Here is a 19323-nt window from a genome sequence, read left to right as displayed (position 1 = left end):
CTCCAGCAGCACCAGTGTCTACAGCATCACCGGTGTGTCTCCAGCATCACCGGTGTGTCTTCAGCATCACCAGTGTGTCTCCAGCAGCACCAGTGTGTCTTCAGCAGCACCAGTCTCTCTTCAGCAGCACCAGTGTGTCTTCAGCAGCACCAGTGTGTCTCCAGCAGCACCAGTGTGTCTCCAGCATCACCAGTGTGTCTCCAGCAGCACCAGTGTGTCTCCAGCATCACCAGTGTGTCTTCAGCATCACCAGTGTGTCTTCAGCAGCACCAGTGTGTCTTCAGCAGCACCAGTGTGTCTTCAGCATCACCGGTGTGTCTTCAGCATCACCGGTGTGTCTTCAGCATCACCGGTGTGTCTTCAGCATCACCGGTGTGCCTTCAGCATCACCGGTGTGTCTTCAGCAGCACCGGTGTGTCTTCAGCAGCACCGGTGTGTCTTCAGCAGCACCGGTGTGTCTTCAGCATCACCGGTGTGTCTTCAGCAGCACCAGTGTGTCTTCAGCAGCACCAGTGTGTCTTCAGCATCACCAGTGTGTCTCCAGCAGCACCAGTGTGTCCTCAGCATCACCGGTGTGTCTCCAGCAGCACCGGTGTGTCTACAGCAGCACCGGTGTGTCTCCAGCATCACCGGTGTGTCTTCAGCATCACCAGTGTGTCTCCAGCAGCACCAGTGTGTCTTCAGCAGCACCAGTGTGTCTTCAGCAGCACCAGTGTGTCTCCAGCAGCACCAGTGTGTCTCCAGCATCACCAGTGTGTCTCCAGCAGCACCAGTGTGTCTTCAGCAGCACCGGTGTGTCTTCAGCAGCACCGGTGTGTCTTCAGCAGCACCGGTGTGTCTTCAGCATCACCGGTGTGTCTTCAGCATCACCGGTGTGTCTTCAGCATCACCGGTGTGTCTTCAGCATCACCGGTGTGTCTTCAGCATCACCGGTGTGTCTTCAGCATCACCGGTGTGTCTTCAGCATCAGCGGTGTGTCTACAGCATCACCGGTGTGTCTCCAGCATCACCAGTGTGTCTTCAGCAGCACCGGTGTGTCTCCAGCATCAGCGGTGTGTCTACAGCATCACCGGTGTGTCTCCAGCATCACCAGTTTGTCTTCAGCATCACCAGTGTGTCCTCAGCATCACCAGTGTGTCTTCAGCAGCACCAGTGTCTTCAGCATCACCAGTGTCTTCAGCAGCACCAGTGTGTCTTCAGCAGCACCAGTGTGTCTTCAGCAGCACCAGTGTGTCTTCAGCATCACCAGTGTCTCCAGCAGCACCAGTGTGTCTCCAGCATCAACAGTGTGTCTCCAGCATCACCAGTGTCTCCAGCATCACCAGTGTGTCCTCAGCAGCACCAGTGTGTCTTCAGCATCATCAGTGTGTCTTCAGCATCAATAGTGTGTCCTCAGCATCACCAGTGTGTCTCCAGCATCACCAGTGTGTCTTCAGCAGCACCAGTGTGTCTTCAGCAGCACCAGTGTGTCTCCAGCATCAACAGTGTGTCTCCAGCATCAACAGTGTCTCCAGCATCACCAGTGTCTCCAGCATCACCAGTGTCTCCAGCATCACCAGTGTGTCCTCAGCATCACCAGTGTGTCCTCAGCATCACCAGTGCAGCACCAGTGTGTCTCCAGCATCACCAGTGTGTCTTCAGCATCACCAGTGTGTCTCCAGCATCACCAGTGTGTCTTCAGCATCACCAGTGTGTCTTCAGCATCACCAGTGTGTCTTCAGCATCACCAGTGTGTCTTCAGCAGCACCAGTGTGTCTTCAGCAGCACCAGTGTGTCTTCAGCATCACCAGTGTGTCTTCAGCAGCACCAGTGTGTCTTCAGCATCACCAGTGTGTCTTCAGCAGCACCAGTGTGTCTTCAGCAGCACCAGTGTGTCTTCAGCAGCACCAGTGTGTCTTCAGCAGCACCAGTGTGTCTTCAGCAGCACCAGTGTGTCTTCAGCAGCACCAGTGTGTCTTCAGCATCACCAGTGTGTCTTCAGCAGCACCAGTGTGTCTTCAGCATCACCAGTGTGTCTTCAGCATCACCAGTGTGTCTTCAGCATCACCAGTGTGTCTTCAGCAGCACCAGTGTGTCTTCAGCAGCACCAGTGTGTCTTCAGCATCACCAGTGTGTCTTCAGCATCACCAGTGTGTCTTCAGCATCACCAGTGTGTCTTCAGCAGCACCAGTGTGTCTCCAGCAGCACCAGTGTGTCTTCAGCAGCACCAGTGTGTCTTCAGCAGCACCAGTGTGTCTTCAGCAGCACCAGTGTGTCTTCAGCAGCACCAGTGTGTCTTCAGCAGCACCAGTGTGTCTTCAGCATCACCAGTGTGTCTTCAGCATCACCAGTGTGTCTTCAGCATCACCAGTGTGTCTTCAGCATCACCAGTGTGTCTTCAGCAGCACCAGTGTGTCTCCAGCAGCACCAGTGTGTCTTCAGCAGCACCAGTGTGTCTTCAGCATCACCAGTGTGTCTTCAGCAGCACCAGTGTGTCTTCAGCAGCACCAGTGTGTCTTCAGCAGCACCAGTGTGTCTTCAGCAGCACCAGTGTGTCTTCAGCATCACCAGTGTGTCTTCAGCAGCACCAGTGTGTCTTCAGCATCACCAGTGTGTCTTCAGCAGCACCAGTGTGTCTTCAGCATCACCAGTGTGTCTTCAGCATCACCAGTGTGTCTTCAGCAGCACCAGTGTGTCTCCAGCAGCACCAGTGTGTCTTCAGCATCACCAGTGTGTCTCCAGCAGCACCAGTGTGTCTTCAGCATCACCAGTGTGTCTCCAGCAGCACCAGTGTGTCTCCAGCAGCACCAGTGTGTCTTCAGCATCACCAGTGTGTCTTCAGCAGCACCAGTGTGTCTTCAGCAGCACCAGTGTGTCTTCAGCATCACCAGTGTGTCTTCAGCATCACCAGTGTGTCTTCAGCAGCACCAGTGTGTCTCCAGCAGCACCAGTGTGTCTTCAGCAGCACCGGTGTGTCTTCAGCAGCACCGGTGTGTCTTCAGCATCACCGGTGTGTCTTCAGCATCACCGGTGTGTCTCCAGCATCAGCGGTGTGTCTACAGCATCACCGGTGTGTCTCCAGCATCACCGGTGTGTCTTCAGCATCACCAGTGTGTCCTCAGCATCACCAGTGTGTCTTCAGCAGCACCAGTGTCTTCAGCATCACCAGTGTCTTCAGCAGCACCAGTGTGTATTCAGCAGCACCAGTGTGTCTTCAGCAGCACCAGTGTGTCTTCAGCATCACCAGTGTCTCCAGCAGCACCAGTGTGTCTCCAGCATCAACAGTGTGTCTCCAGCATCACCAGTGTGTCCTCAGCAGCACCAGTGTGTCTTCAGCATCATCAGTGTGTCTTCAGCATCAATAGTGTGTCCTCAGCATCACCAGTGTGTCTCCAGCATCACCAGTGTGTCTTCAGCAGCACCAGTGTGTCTTCAGCAGCACCAGTGTGTCTCCAGCAGCACCAGTGTGTCTCCAGCAGCACCAGTGTGTCTTCAGCAGCACCAGTGTGTCTCCAGCAGCACCAGTGTGTCTCCAGCAGCACCAGTGTGTCTTCAGCAGCACCAGTGTGTCTCCAGCAGCACCAGTGTGTCTCCAGCATCACCAGTGTCTCCAGCAGCACCAGTGTGTCTCCAGCAGCACCAGTGTCTTCAGCAGCACCAGTGTGTCTTCAGCATCACCAGTGTGTCTTCAGCAGCACCAGTGTGTCTTCAGCAGCACCAGTGTGTCTTCAGCAGCACCAGTGTGTCTTCAGCAGCACCAGTGTGTCTTCAGCATCACCAGTGTGTCTTCAGCAGCACCAGTGTGTCTTCAGCAGCACCAGTGTGTCTTCAGCATCACCAGTGTGTCTTCAGCAGCACCAGTGTGTCTTCAGCATCACCAGTGTGTCTTCAGCATCACCAGTGTGTCTTCAGCAGCACCAGTGTGTCTCCAGCAGCACCAGTGTGTCTTCAGCAGCACCAGTGTGTCTTCAGCAGCACCAGTGTGTCTTCAGCAGCACCAGTGTGTCTTCAGCAGCACCAGTGTGTCTTCAGCATCACCAGTGTGTCTCCAGCAGCACCAGTGTGTCTTCAGCAGCACCAGTGTGTCTCCAGCAGCACCAGTGTGTCTCCAGCAGCACCAGTGTGTCTCCAGCATCACCAGTGTGTCTCCAGCAGCACCAGTGTGTCTTCAGCAGCACCGGTGTGTATTCAGCATCACCGGTGTGTCTTCAGCATCACCGGTGTGTCTTCAGCATCACCGGTGTGTCTTCAGCATCACCGGTGTGTCTTCAGCATCACCGGTGTGTCTTCAGCATCACCGGTGTGTCTTCAGCATCACCGGTGTGTCTCCAGCATCAGCGGTGTGTCTACAGCATCACCGGTGTGTCTCCAGCATCACCGGTGTGTCTTCAGCATCACCAGTGTGTCCTCAGCATCACCAGTGTGTCTTCAGCAGCACCAGTGTCTTCAGCATCACCAGTGTCTTCAGCAGCACCAGTGTGTATTCAGCAGCACCAGTGTGTCTTCAGCAGCACCAGTGTGTCTTCAGCATCACCAGTGTCTCCAGCAGCACCAGTGTGTCTCCAGCATCAACAGTGTGTCTCCAGCATCACCAGTGTGTCCTCAGGAGCACCAGTGTGTCTTCAGCATCATCAGTGTGTCTTCAGCATCAATAGTGTGTCCTCAGCATCACCAGTGTGTCTCCAGCATCACCAGTGTGTCTTCAGCAGCACCAGTGTGTCTTCAGCAGCACCAGTGTGTCTCCAGCATCAACAGTGTGTCTCCAGCATCAACAGTGTCTCCAGCATCACCAGTGTCTCCAGCATCACCAGTGTCTCCAGCATCACCAGTGTGTCCTCAGCATCACCAGTGTGTCCTCAGCATCACCAGTGCAGCACCAGTGTGTCTCCAGCATCACCAGTGTGTCTTCAGCAGCACCAGTGTGTCTTCAGCAGCACCAGTGTGTCTTCAGCATCACCAGTGTCTCCAGCAGCACCAGTGTGTCTCCAGCATCAACAGTGTGTCTCCAGCATCACCAGTGTGTCCTCAGGAGCACCAGTGTGTCTTCAGCATCATCAGTGTGTCTTCAGCATCAATAGTGTGTCCTCAGCATCACCAGTGTGTCTCCAGCATCACCAGTGTGTCTTCAGCAGCACCAGTGTGTCTTCAGCAGCACCAGTGTGTCTCCAGCATCAACAGTGTGTCTCCAGCATCAACAGTGTCTCCAGCATCACCAGTGTCTCCAGCATCACCAGTGTCTCCAGCATCACCAGTGTGTCCTCAGCATCACCAGTGTGTCCTCAGCATCACCAGTGCAGCACCAGTGTGTCTCCAGCATCACCAGTGTGTCTTCAGCATCACCAGTGTGTCTCCAGCATCACCAGTGTGTCTTCAGCATCACCAGTGTGTCTTCAGCATCACCAGTGTGTCTTCAGCATCACCAGTGTGTCTTCAGCAGCACCAGTGTGTCTTCAGCAGCACCAGTGTGTCTTCAGCATCACCAGTGTGTCTTCAGCAGCACCAGTGTGTCTTCAGCAGCACCAGTGTGTCTTCAGCAGCACCAGTGTGTCTTCAGCAGCACCAGTGTGTCTTCTGCATCACCAGTGTGTCTTCAGCAGCACCAGTGTGTCTTCAGCATCACCAGTGTGTCTTCAGCAGCACCAGTGTGTCTCCAGCAGCACCAGTGTGTCTCCAGCAGCACCAGTGTGTCTTCAGCATCACCGGTGTGTCTTCAGCATCACCGGTGTGTCTCCAGCATCACCAGTGTGTCTTCAGCAGCACCAGTGTGTCTCCGGCATCACCAGTGTGTCTCCATTAGCACCAGTGTGTCTCCATTAGCACCAGTGTGTCTCCAGCAGCACCAGTGTGTCTCCAGCAGCACCAGTGTGTCTTCAGCAGCACCAGTGTCTCCAGCAGCACCAGTGTGTCTTCAGCAGCACCAGTGTGTCTTCAGCAGCACCAGTGTGTCTCCGGCATCACCAGTGTGTCTCCATTAGCACCAGTGTGTCTTCAGCAGCACCAGTGTCTCCAGCAGCACCAGTGTGTCTCCAGCAGCACCAGTGTGTCTCCAGCAGCACCAGTGTCTCCAGCATCACCAGTGTGTCTCCAGCAGCACCAGTGTGTCTCCAGCAGCACCAGTGTCTCCAGCAGCACCAGTGTGTCTTTAGCAGCACCAGTGTGTCTTCAGCAGCACCAGTGTGTCCTCAGCAGCACCAGTGTGTCTTCAGCAGCACCAGTGTGTCTCCAGCAGCACCAGTGTGTCTCCAGCAGCACCAGTGTGTCTTCAGCAGCACCAGTGTGTCTCCAGCACCAGTGTGTCTTCAGCATCACCAGTGTGTCTTCAGCAGCACTAGTGTGTCTCCAGCAGCACCAGTGTGTCTCCAGCAGCACCAGTGTGTCTCCAGCAGCACCAGTGTGTCTCCAGCAGCACCAGTGTGTCTTCAGCAGCACCAGTGTGTCTCCAGCACCAGTGTGTCTTCAGCATCACCAGTGTGTCTTCAGCAGCACTAGTGTGTCTCCAGCAGCACCAGTGTGTCTCCAGCAGCACCAGTGTCTCCAGCAGCACCAGTGTGTCTCCAGCAGCACCAGTGTGTCTTCAGCATCACCAGTGTGTCTTCAGCATCACCAGTGTCTCCAGCAGCACCAGTGTCTCCAGCATCACATTTATTATTATTAATTCTAAGAAGTTTCATTTAGATTGTGACCCCCGTTTTTAATCCACTAACAATGTCGTAAATTTCAGTGTTTTATTGTCCAACACAATCAAAATATCCCCTTTTAATTTCAGAAAGCCGGTGAAATTAGTGAATCTTTGTTCACCATCAAATAGTGTTGGCTTTAATTAAACAATTTCACAACAATTCAAGTGAGATTGAAGAACGGAGAAAGAAATAGGTTAGAAAAATAGATTTTATTAAAGTCAGACAAGGAAACAAAAGCAACGTCAATAAAAACGTGATAAAAAAAAAGCAATGAGATAAGAAGATGATCATTATGATCAGTGATGCGTGAGGAGTGTGTCAGCGCAGCCGGTCCCAGCACCAGATGGAGGCGTCGTCACACACACACACACACACACACGGGTGAGGAGTGTCAGCGCAGCCGGTCCCAGCGCCAGATGGAGGCGTCGTCACACACAGCGATCAGGATCCCACTGTCCCGACTGAAGCTCGTCTGCCGGATCGCAGAGGTGCACTTGGGGAGGGTGAGCGTCGTACACCTGAGGACACACACATATACAGTCAGGACACACACACACACACACACACACACATACAGGTGAGGACACACACACAGGTGAGGACACACACACAGGTGAGGACACACACACACACACATATACACGTGAGGACACACACACACACATACAGGTGAGGACACACACACACACACACACACACACACATACAGGTGAGGACACACACACACATACAGGTGAGGACACACACACACACACACACATACAGGTGAGGACACACACACACACACACACATACAGGTCAGGACACACACACACACACATACAGGTCAGGACACACACACACACACATACAGGTGAGGACACACACACACACACACACACACACATACAGGTGAGGACACACACACACACACACACACACACATACAGGTGAGGACACACACACAGGTGAGGACACACACACAGGTGAGGACACACACACACACACATATACACGTGAGGACACACACACACACATACAGGTGAGGACACACACACACACACACACACACACACATACAGGTGAGGACACACACACACATACAGGTGAGGACACACACACACACACACACACACATACAGGTGAGGACACACACACACACACACACATACAGGTCAGGACACACACACACACACATACAGGTGAGGACACACACACACACACACACACACACACTTACTTTGCTTTATGAGGATCTTCCACTTCCAGGTCCCAAACGTACAGCTTCCCGACTTGATTTCCCAGAGCAAGCATCTGAGAGGGTGAACGCACACACACACACTCAATCATCTTCTCACAAACACTACTTATTGACTGAGTCATTAGCTTGCTCTGTTGTCAGTAGCCTACAGTTCACTTGATAGCAGAACGAGACTGAGCTCCACTGTATACCTTCTGCCAGAAGTCCATAGAGAAGCGCATGTACCATATGTCACACTGACTGTAATCAAAGCGGCCGAGAATCGTCACATTAGACTCGTTCGGTTTGATACGGTCAATATCGTCTTCCATTTTCCCAGGTTTCCAACACACAATTGCGTTCTCACATGACTGCGAAACATGATCAAACAAGAGAAATAATAAAGATGAGTGAACGAACATAAGTGTGTATGAGCTTGTGTGTTAGGGTGGCGCACCTTGGAGAGGATCAGGTCCCCGAGCCAGCGCACGCAGTCCACGTAGTTCCTGTGGATGTCCCGCGTCGAGAAGTCTGGGAAGTGGATCTTCTGAGACACGAAAGGCCTGAAACCGACGTAGAAACGGCAGGATAAATGAGTGGCATCAGGGCAGGGAAGTGCACTAGATAGTGGACATCAAGGCAGGGAAGTGCACTAGATAGTGAGCATCAGGGCAGGGAAGTGCACTAGACAGTGGGCATCAGGGCAGGGAAGTGCACTAGACAGTGAGCATCAGGGCAGGGAAATGCACTAGACAGTGAGCATCAGGGCAGGGAAATGCACTAGATAGTGAGCATCAGGGCAGGGAAGTGCACTAGATAGTGAGCATCAGGGCAGGGAAGTGCACTAGACAGTGAGCATCAGGGCAGGGAAGTGCACTAGATAGTGAGCATCAGGGCAGGGAAGTGCACTAGATAGTGAGCATCAGGGCAGGGAAGTGCACTAGATAGTAGGCATCAGGGCAGGGAAGTGCACTAGATAGTGAGCATCAGGGCAGGGAAGTGCACTAGATAGTAGGCATCAGGGCAGGGAAGTGCACTAGATAGTAGGCATCAGGGCAGGGAAGTGCACTAGATAGTGGGCATCAGGGCAGGGAAGTGCACTAGACAGTGGGTGCTTCTCAATATCCCTCCTCGTCTCCTCGCTCCTCCGTCCTCTATCCTATGACCCGGAAACCGATCGAGCTCAGCCATCTTGAAGGACATCTCAATTCTCTAATTGCACCGTGAGGAGGCGAGGATCGAGGAGTGAGGAGCTTCGAGAGGAGCTGTGAGAGAGGATACACAGGTGTATATGCGGAAGTGTTTTATTGACTAAACGTGACGCACGTGTAAATTCTCCTCCCCCTTCACATCGGTCACAATAATTTTATAGTTATATAATTGTATTGCAGTTTATATAAACCACACGTCACATATTTCAACAGGGTATCTTGCTTTATTATTATTTATTATGAATTTCTTAAATAACCAAACTTCAACAACATAAGGGCAGATCTTTTTAGCTCTGCTGATGACGCTGTAAAGTGACGCTCGAGTGATCAAGTATTCCAATGTATAAAAAAAGCTTTCATTCGATTCCTACGTCCTCATTTCCTTTCCTTGCAGCCTTCCCCCGCGTCCTCCAGGGGCTCAGCTCAGTCAGCTGAGACGCGAGGAAAGGAAGCGAGGAAAGGAAACGAGGATGCACAAATAAGAATTGAGAAGCACCCAGAGAGCATCAGGGCAGGGAAGTGCACTAGATAGTAGGCATCAGGGCAGGGAAGTGCACTAGATAGTAGGCATCAGGGCAGGGAAGTGCACTAGATAGTAGGCATCAGGGCAGGGAAGTGCACTAGATAGTGAGCATCAGGGCAGGGAAGTGCACTAGATAGTGAGCATCAGGGCAGGGAAGTGCACTAGATAGTAGGCATCAGGGCAGGGAAGTGCACTAGATAGTAGGCATCAGGGCAGGGAAGTGCACTAGATAGTGAGCATCAGGGCAGGGAAGTGCACTAGATAGTGAGCATCAGGGCAGGGAAGTGCACTAGATAGTGAGCATCAGGGCAGGGAAGTGCACTAGATAGTGAGCATCAGGGCAGGGAATTGCAAGAGATAGTGAGCACTGACCGGTTGGTTTTGCTGGGGTTGTACTCGTACGAGCCGCGAATGGCTTTCAGCATCCGCTCAGAGTCGATCCTCCACAGCTTCAGCGAGTGGTCCATCCCACAAGACATGATCTTCTCCCCGAGCAGGTCAAAATCCTACACACACACACACACACTCTCATCGGTATTAACTTTCTATTAGCCTCACAAACATCATCATCAGCGTGTTTCTTATAATGAGACACACAGGGAATCCTCTGAGACTCACCGCGCTCAACACCTCGTCCCGATGGCCTTCGACTCCACCAAAGATGGCCACCAGTGTATCTGTCTGAACGTTCCACAGGCGCAGCGCGTGATCTACACACAAACACACACACACACACACACGCGATGAAACACTGAGTGCTGAACACGCGTGTCCGTCTTCACACGCCTCATTACCTTTACTGACGGACAGCAGCAGGTTCGGGTCCCGCGGGTGAAACTTGAGTTCGTTGATGGCGTTCCCGTGTCCGACGTAATGCTGCGGGCGAGAGGAGTGTGTGTGACGGAGGAGCAGAAATGCACGAGAGAGTTCAGAGTTCAGCACAGTCACTGGCTCTCACCTTGACGCACTGCATGGTGATGTGGTTGATGATGCGGATGATCCCGCGTGACCCGGCGACGGCTAGTAACGGGTGACTGGTGCTCGAGTCGAACGTCCAGGCGCAGGTGTAGAAGTTCTCATCAGCCTGACAGAGCGAGAGTGGAGGAATAACACACGCCCACGGCACACACACAGTCAGACAGACAGACAGACACACACACAGTCAGACAGACACACACACACACAGTCAGACACACACACACAGTCAGTCAGACACACACACACACACAGTCAGACACACACACAGTCAGTCAGACAGACAGACAGACAGACACACACACACACAGTCAGACAGACAGACAGACAGACACACACACACACACAGTCAGACAGACACACACACACACACAGTCAGTCAGACACACACACACACAGTCAGACACACACACAGTCAGACAGACAGACACACACACACACACACAGTCAGACAGACACACACACACACACAGTCAGACACACACACACACACACAGTCAGTCAGACAAACACACACACACAGTCAGACAGACAGACACACACACACAGTCAGACACGCACACACACAGTCAGACACACACACACAGTCAGACACACACACACACAGTCAGACACACACACAGTCAGACAGACAGACAGACAGACACACACACACAGTCAGACAGACAGACAGACAGACAGACACACACACACACACACACAGTCAGACAGACACACACACACACACAGTCAGTCAGACACACACACACACAGTCAGACACACACACAGTCAGACAGACAGACAGACAGGCACACACACACACACACAGTCAGACAGACACACACACACACACAGTCAGACACACACACACACACACAGTCAGTCAGACAAACACACACACACAGTCAGACAGACAGACACACACACACAGTCAGACACGCACACACACAGTCAGACACACACACACAGTCAGACACACACACACAGTCAGACACACACACACAGTCAGACACACACACACAGTCAGACACACACACACAGTCAGACACACACACACAGTCAGACACACACACACACAGTCAGACACACACACACAGTCGGACGCGCGCACACAGTCGGACGCGCGCACACAGTCGGACGCGCGCACACAGTCGGACGCGCGCACACAGTCGGACGCGCGCACACAGTCGGACGCGCGCACACAGTCGGACGCGCGCACACAGTCGGACGCGCGCACACAGTCGGACGCGCGCACACAGTCGGACGCGCGCACACAGTCGGACCCGCGCACACAGTCGGACCCGCGCACACAGTCGGACCCGCGCACACAGTCGGACCCGCGCACACACAGTCGGACCCGCGCACACAGTCGGACCCGCGCACACAGTCGGACCCGCGCACACAGTCGGACCCGCGCACACAGTCGGACCCGCGCACACAGTCGGACCCGCGCACACAGTCGGACCCGCGCACACAGTCGGACCCGCGCACACAGTCGGACCCGCGCACACAGTCAGACACGCGCACACAGTCAGACACGCACACACAGTCAGACACGCACACACAGTCAGACACGCACACACAGTCAGACACGCACACACAGTCAGACACGCACACACAGTCAGACACGCACACACAGTCAGACACGCACACACAGTCAGACACGCACACACAGTCAGACACGCACACACAGTCAGACACACACGCACACACAGTCAGACACACACGCACACACAGTCAGACACACACGCACACACAGTCAGACACGCACGCACACACACACAGACAGACACACACACACAGTCAGACAGACACACACACACACACAGTCAGACACACACACACACACACACACACACAGTCAGACACACACACACACACACAGTCAGTCAGACAAACACACACACACAGTCAGACAGACAGACACACACACACAGTCAGACACGCACACACACAGTCAGACACACACACACAGTCAGACACACACACACACAGTCAGACACACACACAGTCAGACAGACAGACAGACAGACAGACACACACACACAGTCAGACAGACAGACAGACAGACACACACACACACACAGTCAGACAGACACACACACACACACAGTCAGTCAGACACACACACACACAGTCAGACACACACACAGTCAGACAGACAGACAGACACACACACACACACACAGTCAGACAGACACACACACACACACAGTCAGACACACACACAGTCAGTCAGACAAACACACACACACAGTCAGACAGACAGACACACACACACAGTCAGACACGCACACACACAGTCAGACACACACACACAGTCAGACACACACACACACAGTCAGACACACACACACAGTCGGACGCGCGCACACAGTCGGACGCGCGCACACAGTCGGACGCGCGCACACAGTCGGACGCGCGCACACAGTCGGACCCGCGCACACAGTCGGACCCGCGCACACACAGTCGGACCCGCGCACACACAGTCGGACCCGCGCACACAGTCGGACCCGCGCACACAGTCGGACCCGCGCACACAGTCGGACCCGCGCACACACAGTCGGACCCGCGCACACAGTCGGACCCGCGCACACAGTCGGACCCGCGCACACAGTCGGACCCGCGCACACAGTCGGACCCGCGCACACAGTCGGACCCGCGCACACAGTCGGACCCGCGCACACAGTCGGACCCGCGCACACAGTCGGACCCGCGCACACAGTCGGACCCGCGCACACAGTCGGACCCGCGCACACACAGTCGGACCCGCGCACACAGTCGGACCCGCGCACACAGTCGGACCCGCGCACACAGTCGGACCCGCGCACACAGTCGGACCCGCGCACACAGTCGGACCCGCGCACACAGTCGGACCCGCGCACACAGTCGGACGCGCGCACACAGTCAGACACGCGCACACAGTCAGACACGCACACACAGTCAGACACGCACACACAGTCAGACACGCACACACAGTCAGACACGCACACACAGTCAGACACGCACACACAGTCAGACACGCACACACAGTCAGACACGCACACACAGTCAGACACACACGCACACACAGTCAGACACGCACGCACACACAGTCAGACACGCACGCACACACAGTCAGACACGCACACACAATCAGACACACACACACACAGTCAGACACGCACACACAGTCAGACACGCACACACAGTCGGACACGCACACACAGTCGGACACGCACACACAGTCGGACACGCACACACAATCAGACACACACACACACAGTCAGACACGCACACACACAGTCAGACACACACGCACACACAGTCAGACACACACACACACAGTCAGACACGCACACACACAGTCAGACACGCACACACACGCACACACAGTCAGACACGCACACACAGTCAGACACGCACACACAATCAGACACACACACACACAGTCAGACACGCACACACACAGTCAGACACGCACACACAGTCAGACACACACACACCCCGAGCTCTGAGAAGGATACATCAGCGTCCACATACGACTGCAGCAGACGAATCTCTCCTTGAGAATGACACTCGTATAGAGTCACCTGCAGGAACAAGACAGAGAATCAGCAGAGACACACACGTGTGTGTGTGTGTGTGTGTGTGTGTGTGTGTAATGAATAAGGAGTGTGTCTTACTCACCCGGTTGCTCCCGACTGTAGCGAACACCAGTGGATCTCCTTCTTTACTGTGCCAGTTAAACTGAACCCCGAACAGCGGCTGCCCGTGATCCTCCTGCACGCGTCACATTACACTGTCAAGGTGCCACAAAAGTGCACACTACAGGTGCCTCACAAGTGCACACTACAGAAACACCACAGGCTCTCTTACCCTCAGACTGTTGACACACTTGAAGGAGTATTTGCATTTCTTGGACTTCCATTTGCCCTTGCCCCAGCTCTTCCTGCCCGGGGCATTAGCCGTGTTAGTCGGGGTGTCCGGCCGCTCCGTGTTGGGTCCGCTCTCCACACTGATCGCATCATCCTGGGAAACACATGGGGATCGGGAAACACACAGGGATCGGGAAACACACAGGGGATCGGGAAACACACAGGGGATCGGGAAACACACCGGGATCGGGAAACACACAGGGGATCGGGAAACACACAGGGGATCGGGAAACACACAGGGGATCGGGAAACACACAGGGGATCGGGAAACACACAGGGATCGGGAAACACACAGGGGATCGGGAAACACACAGGGGATCGGGAAACACACCGGGATCGGGAAACACACAGGGGATCGGGAAACACACAGGGGATCGGGAAACACACAGGGGATCGGGAAACACACAGGGGATCGGGAAACACACGGGGATCGGGAAACACACGGGGATCGGGAAAGGAAAAATGGAGACACATTGGGATAACGTCAGAACGTCCTAAACATATAGCAGAAACAAAGCTGTGCACACAAACACACTTCACAGAGAAAGATCAGGCTTAATGTAGTTATTAATTATTGTTATGGGTATTAATAGTAAGACTGACTGGGTTGATCATTCATCGATATAAACAGATAACCGAAGCCAGTCAGATTATACTGATGCTATTCTTGACAATAACATCACAATACTGAACACACTAAATCATGCTAATAAACGAAGGTGATTATCTTTCGCTTATAATGAACACACGATAACAGACAAAGATGAGATCACTCACAAACACACACATTACACATAAACCTACATTATCGTCTCCGGACAGATCGGGGTTGCTGTTTTCGTCGCTGCTTAATTTCTGTTTTTTGTTATTCGGCATCTCGTTTCCCGCCTCGGCATGAGATTCAGACATCTTCCTCCTCATCTTCTTCCAGCAATGCCACACTGCCGGAAAGCGACTCGGGCGGGCTCGTGCCACACTGCCGAAAAGCCGCGAAACAGCACGACAGCTGCAGTAACAGCGCCAGCAGAGGGAGACAGAACTAAGAGTAAACAGCAGAGAAAACCGAAGCTGAATCCGAAATCGTCCCTTATACAGGGCACTATTCGAGAGGACAGCCATTTGTAGTGGTGTCTGAAACCATAGTTATTGACTGCACATTCAATCCCACACTGCACCGCACACCGGCTAGAGAATAATGCACTGTGACTGAACTCCCGCGTCTGACCGGAAGAAGGCGCCGCTGAATCAATCATCCAGTTTCCAAACCTCGCTGGACCAGATATCATACAGGTAGACATTCCTTTTTAATTTATTATTAAATTGTTTAATCAAGGTGTATGCTAGTTTCCATGTCGGAGTTCAAGATAAATATTTTCATTTCTAACGGAGCTGCCAGTTTGCTACGTTTCAAATTATTATTATTAAACAGCAAACAAAATCGGCATCCACTCACTCGTCTTCACTCACTCCTTCAAGTGCACTATATTAGTGGAGTAATGTTCTTCACTCACTCCTTCAAGTGCACTATATTAGTGGAGTAATGTTCTTCACTCACTCCTTCAAGTGCACTATATTAGTGGAGTAATGTTCTTCACTCACTCCTTCAAGTGCACTATATTAGTGGAGTAATGTTCTTCACTCACTCCTTCAAGTGCACTATATTAGTGGAGTAATGTCTTCACTCACTCCTTCAAGTGCACTATATTAGTGGAGTAATGTCTTCACTCACTCCTTCAAGTGCACTATATTAGTGGAGTAATGTCTTCACGCACTCCTTCAAGTGCACTATATTAGTGGAGTAATGTCTGCACTCACTCCTTCAAGTGCACTATATTAGTGGAGTAATGTCTTCACTCACTCCTTCAAGTGCACTATATTAGTGGAGTAATGTCTTCACTCACTCCTTCAAGTGCACTATATTAGTGGAGAAATGTCTTCACGCACTCCTTCAAGTGCACTATATTAGTGGAGTAATGTCTTCACACACTCCTTCAAGTGCACTATATTAGTGGAGTAATGTCTTCACTCACTCCTTCAAGTGCACTATATTAGTGGAGTAATGTCTTCACTCACTCCTTCAAGTGCACTATATTAGTGGAGTAATGTCTTCACTCACTCCTTCAAGTGCACTATATTAGTGGAGTAATGTCTTCACTCACTCCTTCAAGTGCACTATATTAGTGGAGTAATGTCTTCACTCACTCCTTCAAGTGCACTATATTAGTGGAGAAATGTCTTCACGCACTCCTTCAAGTGCACTATATTAGTGGAGTAATGTCTTCACGCACTTCTTCAAGTGCACTATATTAGTGGAGTAATGTCTTCACTCACTTATTCAAGTGCACTATATTAGTGGAGTAATGTCTTCACTCACTCCTTCAAGTGCACTATATTAGTGGAGTAATGTTCTTCACTCACTCCTTCAAGTGCACTATATTAGTGGAGTAATGTCTTCACGCACTCCTTCAAGTGCACTATATTAGTGGAGTAATGTCTTCACTCACTCCTTCAAGTGCACTATATTAGTGGAGTAATGTCTTCACTCACTCCTTCAAGTGCACTATATTAGTGGAGTAATGTCTTCACGCACTCCTTCAAGTGCACTATATTAGTGGAGTAATGTCTTCACGCACTCCTTCAAGTGCACTATATTAGTGGAGTAATGTCTTCACTCACTCCTTCAAGTGCACTATATTAGTGGAGTAATGTCTTCACGCACTCCTTCAAGTGCACTATATTAGTGGAGTAATGTCTTCACGCACTCCTTCAAGTGCACTATATTAGTGGAGTAATGTCTTCACGCACTCCTTCAAGTGCACTATATTAGTGGAGTAATGTCTTCACTCACTCCTTCAAGTGCACTATATTAGTGGAGTAATGTCTTCACGCACTCCTTCAAGTGCACTATATTAGTGGAGTAATGTCTTCACTCACTCCTTCAAGTGCACTATATTAGTGGAGTAATGTCTTCACTCACTCCTTCAAGTGCACTATATTAGTGGAGTAATGTCTTCACGCACTCCTTCAAGTGCACTATATTAGTGGAGTAATGTCTTCACGCACTCCTTCAAGTGCACTATATTAGTGGAGTAATGTCTTCACGCACTCCTTCAAGTGCACTATATTAGTGGAGTAATGTCTTCACTCACTCCTTCAAGTGCACTATATTAGTGGAGTAATGTCTTCACTCACTCCTTCAAGTGCACTATATTAGTGGAGTAATGTCTTCACGCACTCCTTCAAGTGCACTATATTAGTGGAGTAATGTCTTCACTCACTCCTTCAAGTGCACTATATTAGTGGAGTAATGTCTTCACGCACTCCTTCAAGTGCACTATATTAGTGGAGTAATGTCTGCACTCACTCCTTCAAGTGCACTATATTAGTGGAGTAATGTCTTCACTCACTCCTTCAAGTGCACTATATTAGTGGAGTAATGTCTTCACTCACTCCTTCAAGTGCACTATATTAGTGGAGAAATGTCTTCACGCACTCCTTCAAGTGCACTATATTAGTGGAGTAATGTCTTCACTCACTCCTTCAAGTGCACTATATTAGTGGAGAAATGTCTTCACGCACTCCTTCAAGTGCACTATATTAGTGGAGTAATGTCTTCACTCACTCCTTCAAGTGCACTATATTAGTGGAGTAATGTCTTCACTCACTCCTTCAAGTGCACTATATTAGTGGAGAAATGTCTTCACGCACTCCTTCAAGTGCACTATATTAGTGGAGTAATGTCTTCACTCACTCCTTCAAGTGCACTATATTAGTGGAGAAATGTCTTCACTCACTCCTTCAAGTGCACTATATTAGTGGAGTAATGTCTTCACTCACTCCTTCAAGTGCACTATATTAGTGGAGTAATGTCTTCACACACTCCTTCAAGTGCACTATATTAGTGGAGTAATGTCTTCACTCACTCCTTCAAGTGCACTATATTAGTGGAGTAATGTCTTCACGCACTCCTTCAAGTGCACTATATTAGTGGAGTAATGTCTTCACGCACTCCTTAGAGTGCACTATATTAGTGGAGTAATGTCTTCACTCACTCCTTCAAGTGCACTATATTAGTGGAGAAATGTCTTCACGCACTCCTTCAAGTGCACTATATTAGTGGAGTAATGTCTTCACTCACTCCTTCAAGTGCACTATATTAGTGGAGTAATGTCTTCACTCACTCCTTCAAGTGCACTATATTAGTGGAGTAATGTCTTCACTCACTCCTTCAAGTGCACTATATTAGTGGAGAAATGTCTTCACGCACTCCTTCAAGTGCACTATATTAGTGGAGTAATGTCTTCACTCACTCCTTCAAGTGCACTATATTAGTGGAGAAATGTCTTCACGCACTCCTTCAAGTGCACTATATTAGTGGAGTAATGTCTTCACGCACTTCTTCAAGTGCACTATATTAGTGGAGTAATGTCTTCACTCACTTATTCAAGTGCACTATATTAGTGGAGTAATGTCTTCACTCACTCCTTCAAGTGCACTATATTAGTGGAGTAATGTTCTTCACTCACTCCTTCAAGTGCACTATATTAGTGGAGTAATGTCTTCACGCACTCCTTCAAGTGCACTATATTAGTGGAGTAATGTCTTCACTCACTCCTTCAAGTGCACTATATTAGTGGAGTAATGTCTTCACTCACTCCTTCAAGTGCACTATATTAGTGGAGTAATGTCTTCACGCACTCCTTCAAGTGCACTATATTAGTGGAGTAATGTCTTCACGCACTCCTTCAAGTGCACTATATTAGTGGAGTAATGTCTTCACTCACTCCTTCAAGTGCACTATATTAGTGGAGTAATGTCTTCACGCACTCCTTCAAGTGC

At 51.0% G+C, this 19323-nt stretch overlaps 2 protein-coding genes across 2 annotated transcripts in view; both read right to left on the bottom strand.

Annotated features, from left to right (window-relative positions):
* hikeshi (heat shock protein nuclear import factor hikeshi) overlaps nt 1-9045 on the bottom strand; it is a 29312-nt gene extending 20267 nt beyond the window's left edge. The window contains exon 1 of the mRNA XM_079615015.1: nt 8980-9045. The gene's annotated coding sequence lies outside the window, so the exon portion shown is untranslated. The remainder of the gene's footprint in view (nt 1-8979) is intronic.
* On the bottom strand, nt 6730-15502 carry eed (embryonic ectoderm development). The gene is made up of 12 exons (XM_079615014.1): nt 15289-15502; nt 14426-14578; nt 14237-14329; nt 14074-14139; nt 10571-10696; nt 10407-10488; nt 10231-10322; nt 9985-10118; nt 8336-8441; nt 8091-8249; nt 7879-7952; nt 6730-7177 (listed from the first exon to the last, which is right to left on the bottom strand). The coding sequence occupies exons 1-12, from the start codon at nt 15403-15405 to the stop codon at nt 7051-7053; spliced, it is 1329 nt and encodes a 442-aa protein (XP_079471140.1). The 5' UTR covers nt 15406-15502; the 3' UTR covers nt 6730-7050.
* Nucleotides 15503-19323: the final 3821 nt, after the last annotated feature.

The sequence above is a fragment of the Phoxinus phoxinus genome, assembly GCF_949152265.1.
Source record: "Phoxinus phoxinus genome assembly, chromosome: 6".
NCBI lineage: Eukaryota > Metazoa > Chordata > Actinopteri > Cypriniformes > Leuciscidae > Phoxinus > Phoxinus phoxinus.
The sequence above is the reverse complement of the archived record's forward strand: the minus strand, read 5'-3'. Positions and strand labels throughout refer to the sequence as shown.

Coding starts and splice junctions, on each gene's coding strand:
- eed (XM_079615014.1), bottom strand. CDS start 15,405: ATGAGGAGGAAGATGTCTGAATCTCATGCCGAGGCGGGAAACGAGATG. Junction 10,489..10,570: donor TCACCATGCAGTGCGTCAAG/GTGAGAGCCAGT, acceptor TCTCGCCCGCAG/CATTACGTCGGACACGGGAA. Junction 7,953..8,090: donor CTATGGACTTCTGGCAGAAG/GTATACAGTGGA, acceptor TCACCCTCTCAG/ATGCTTGCTCTGGGAAATCA.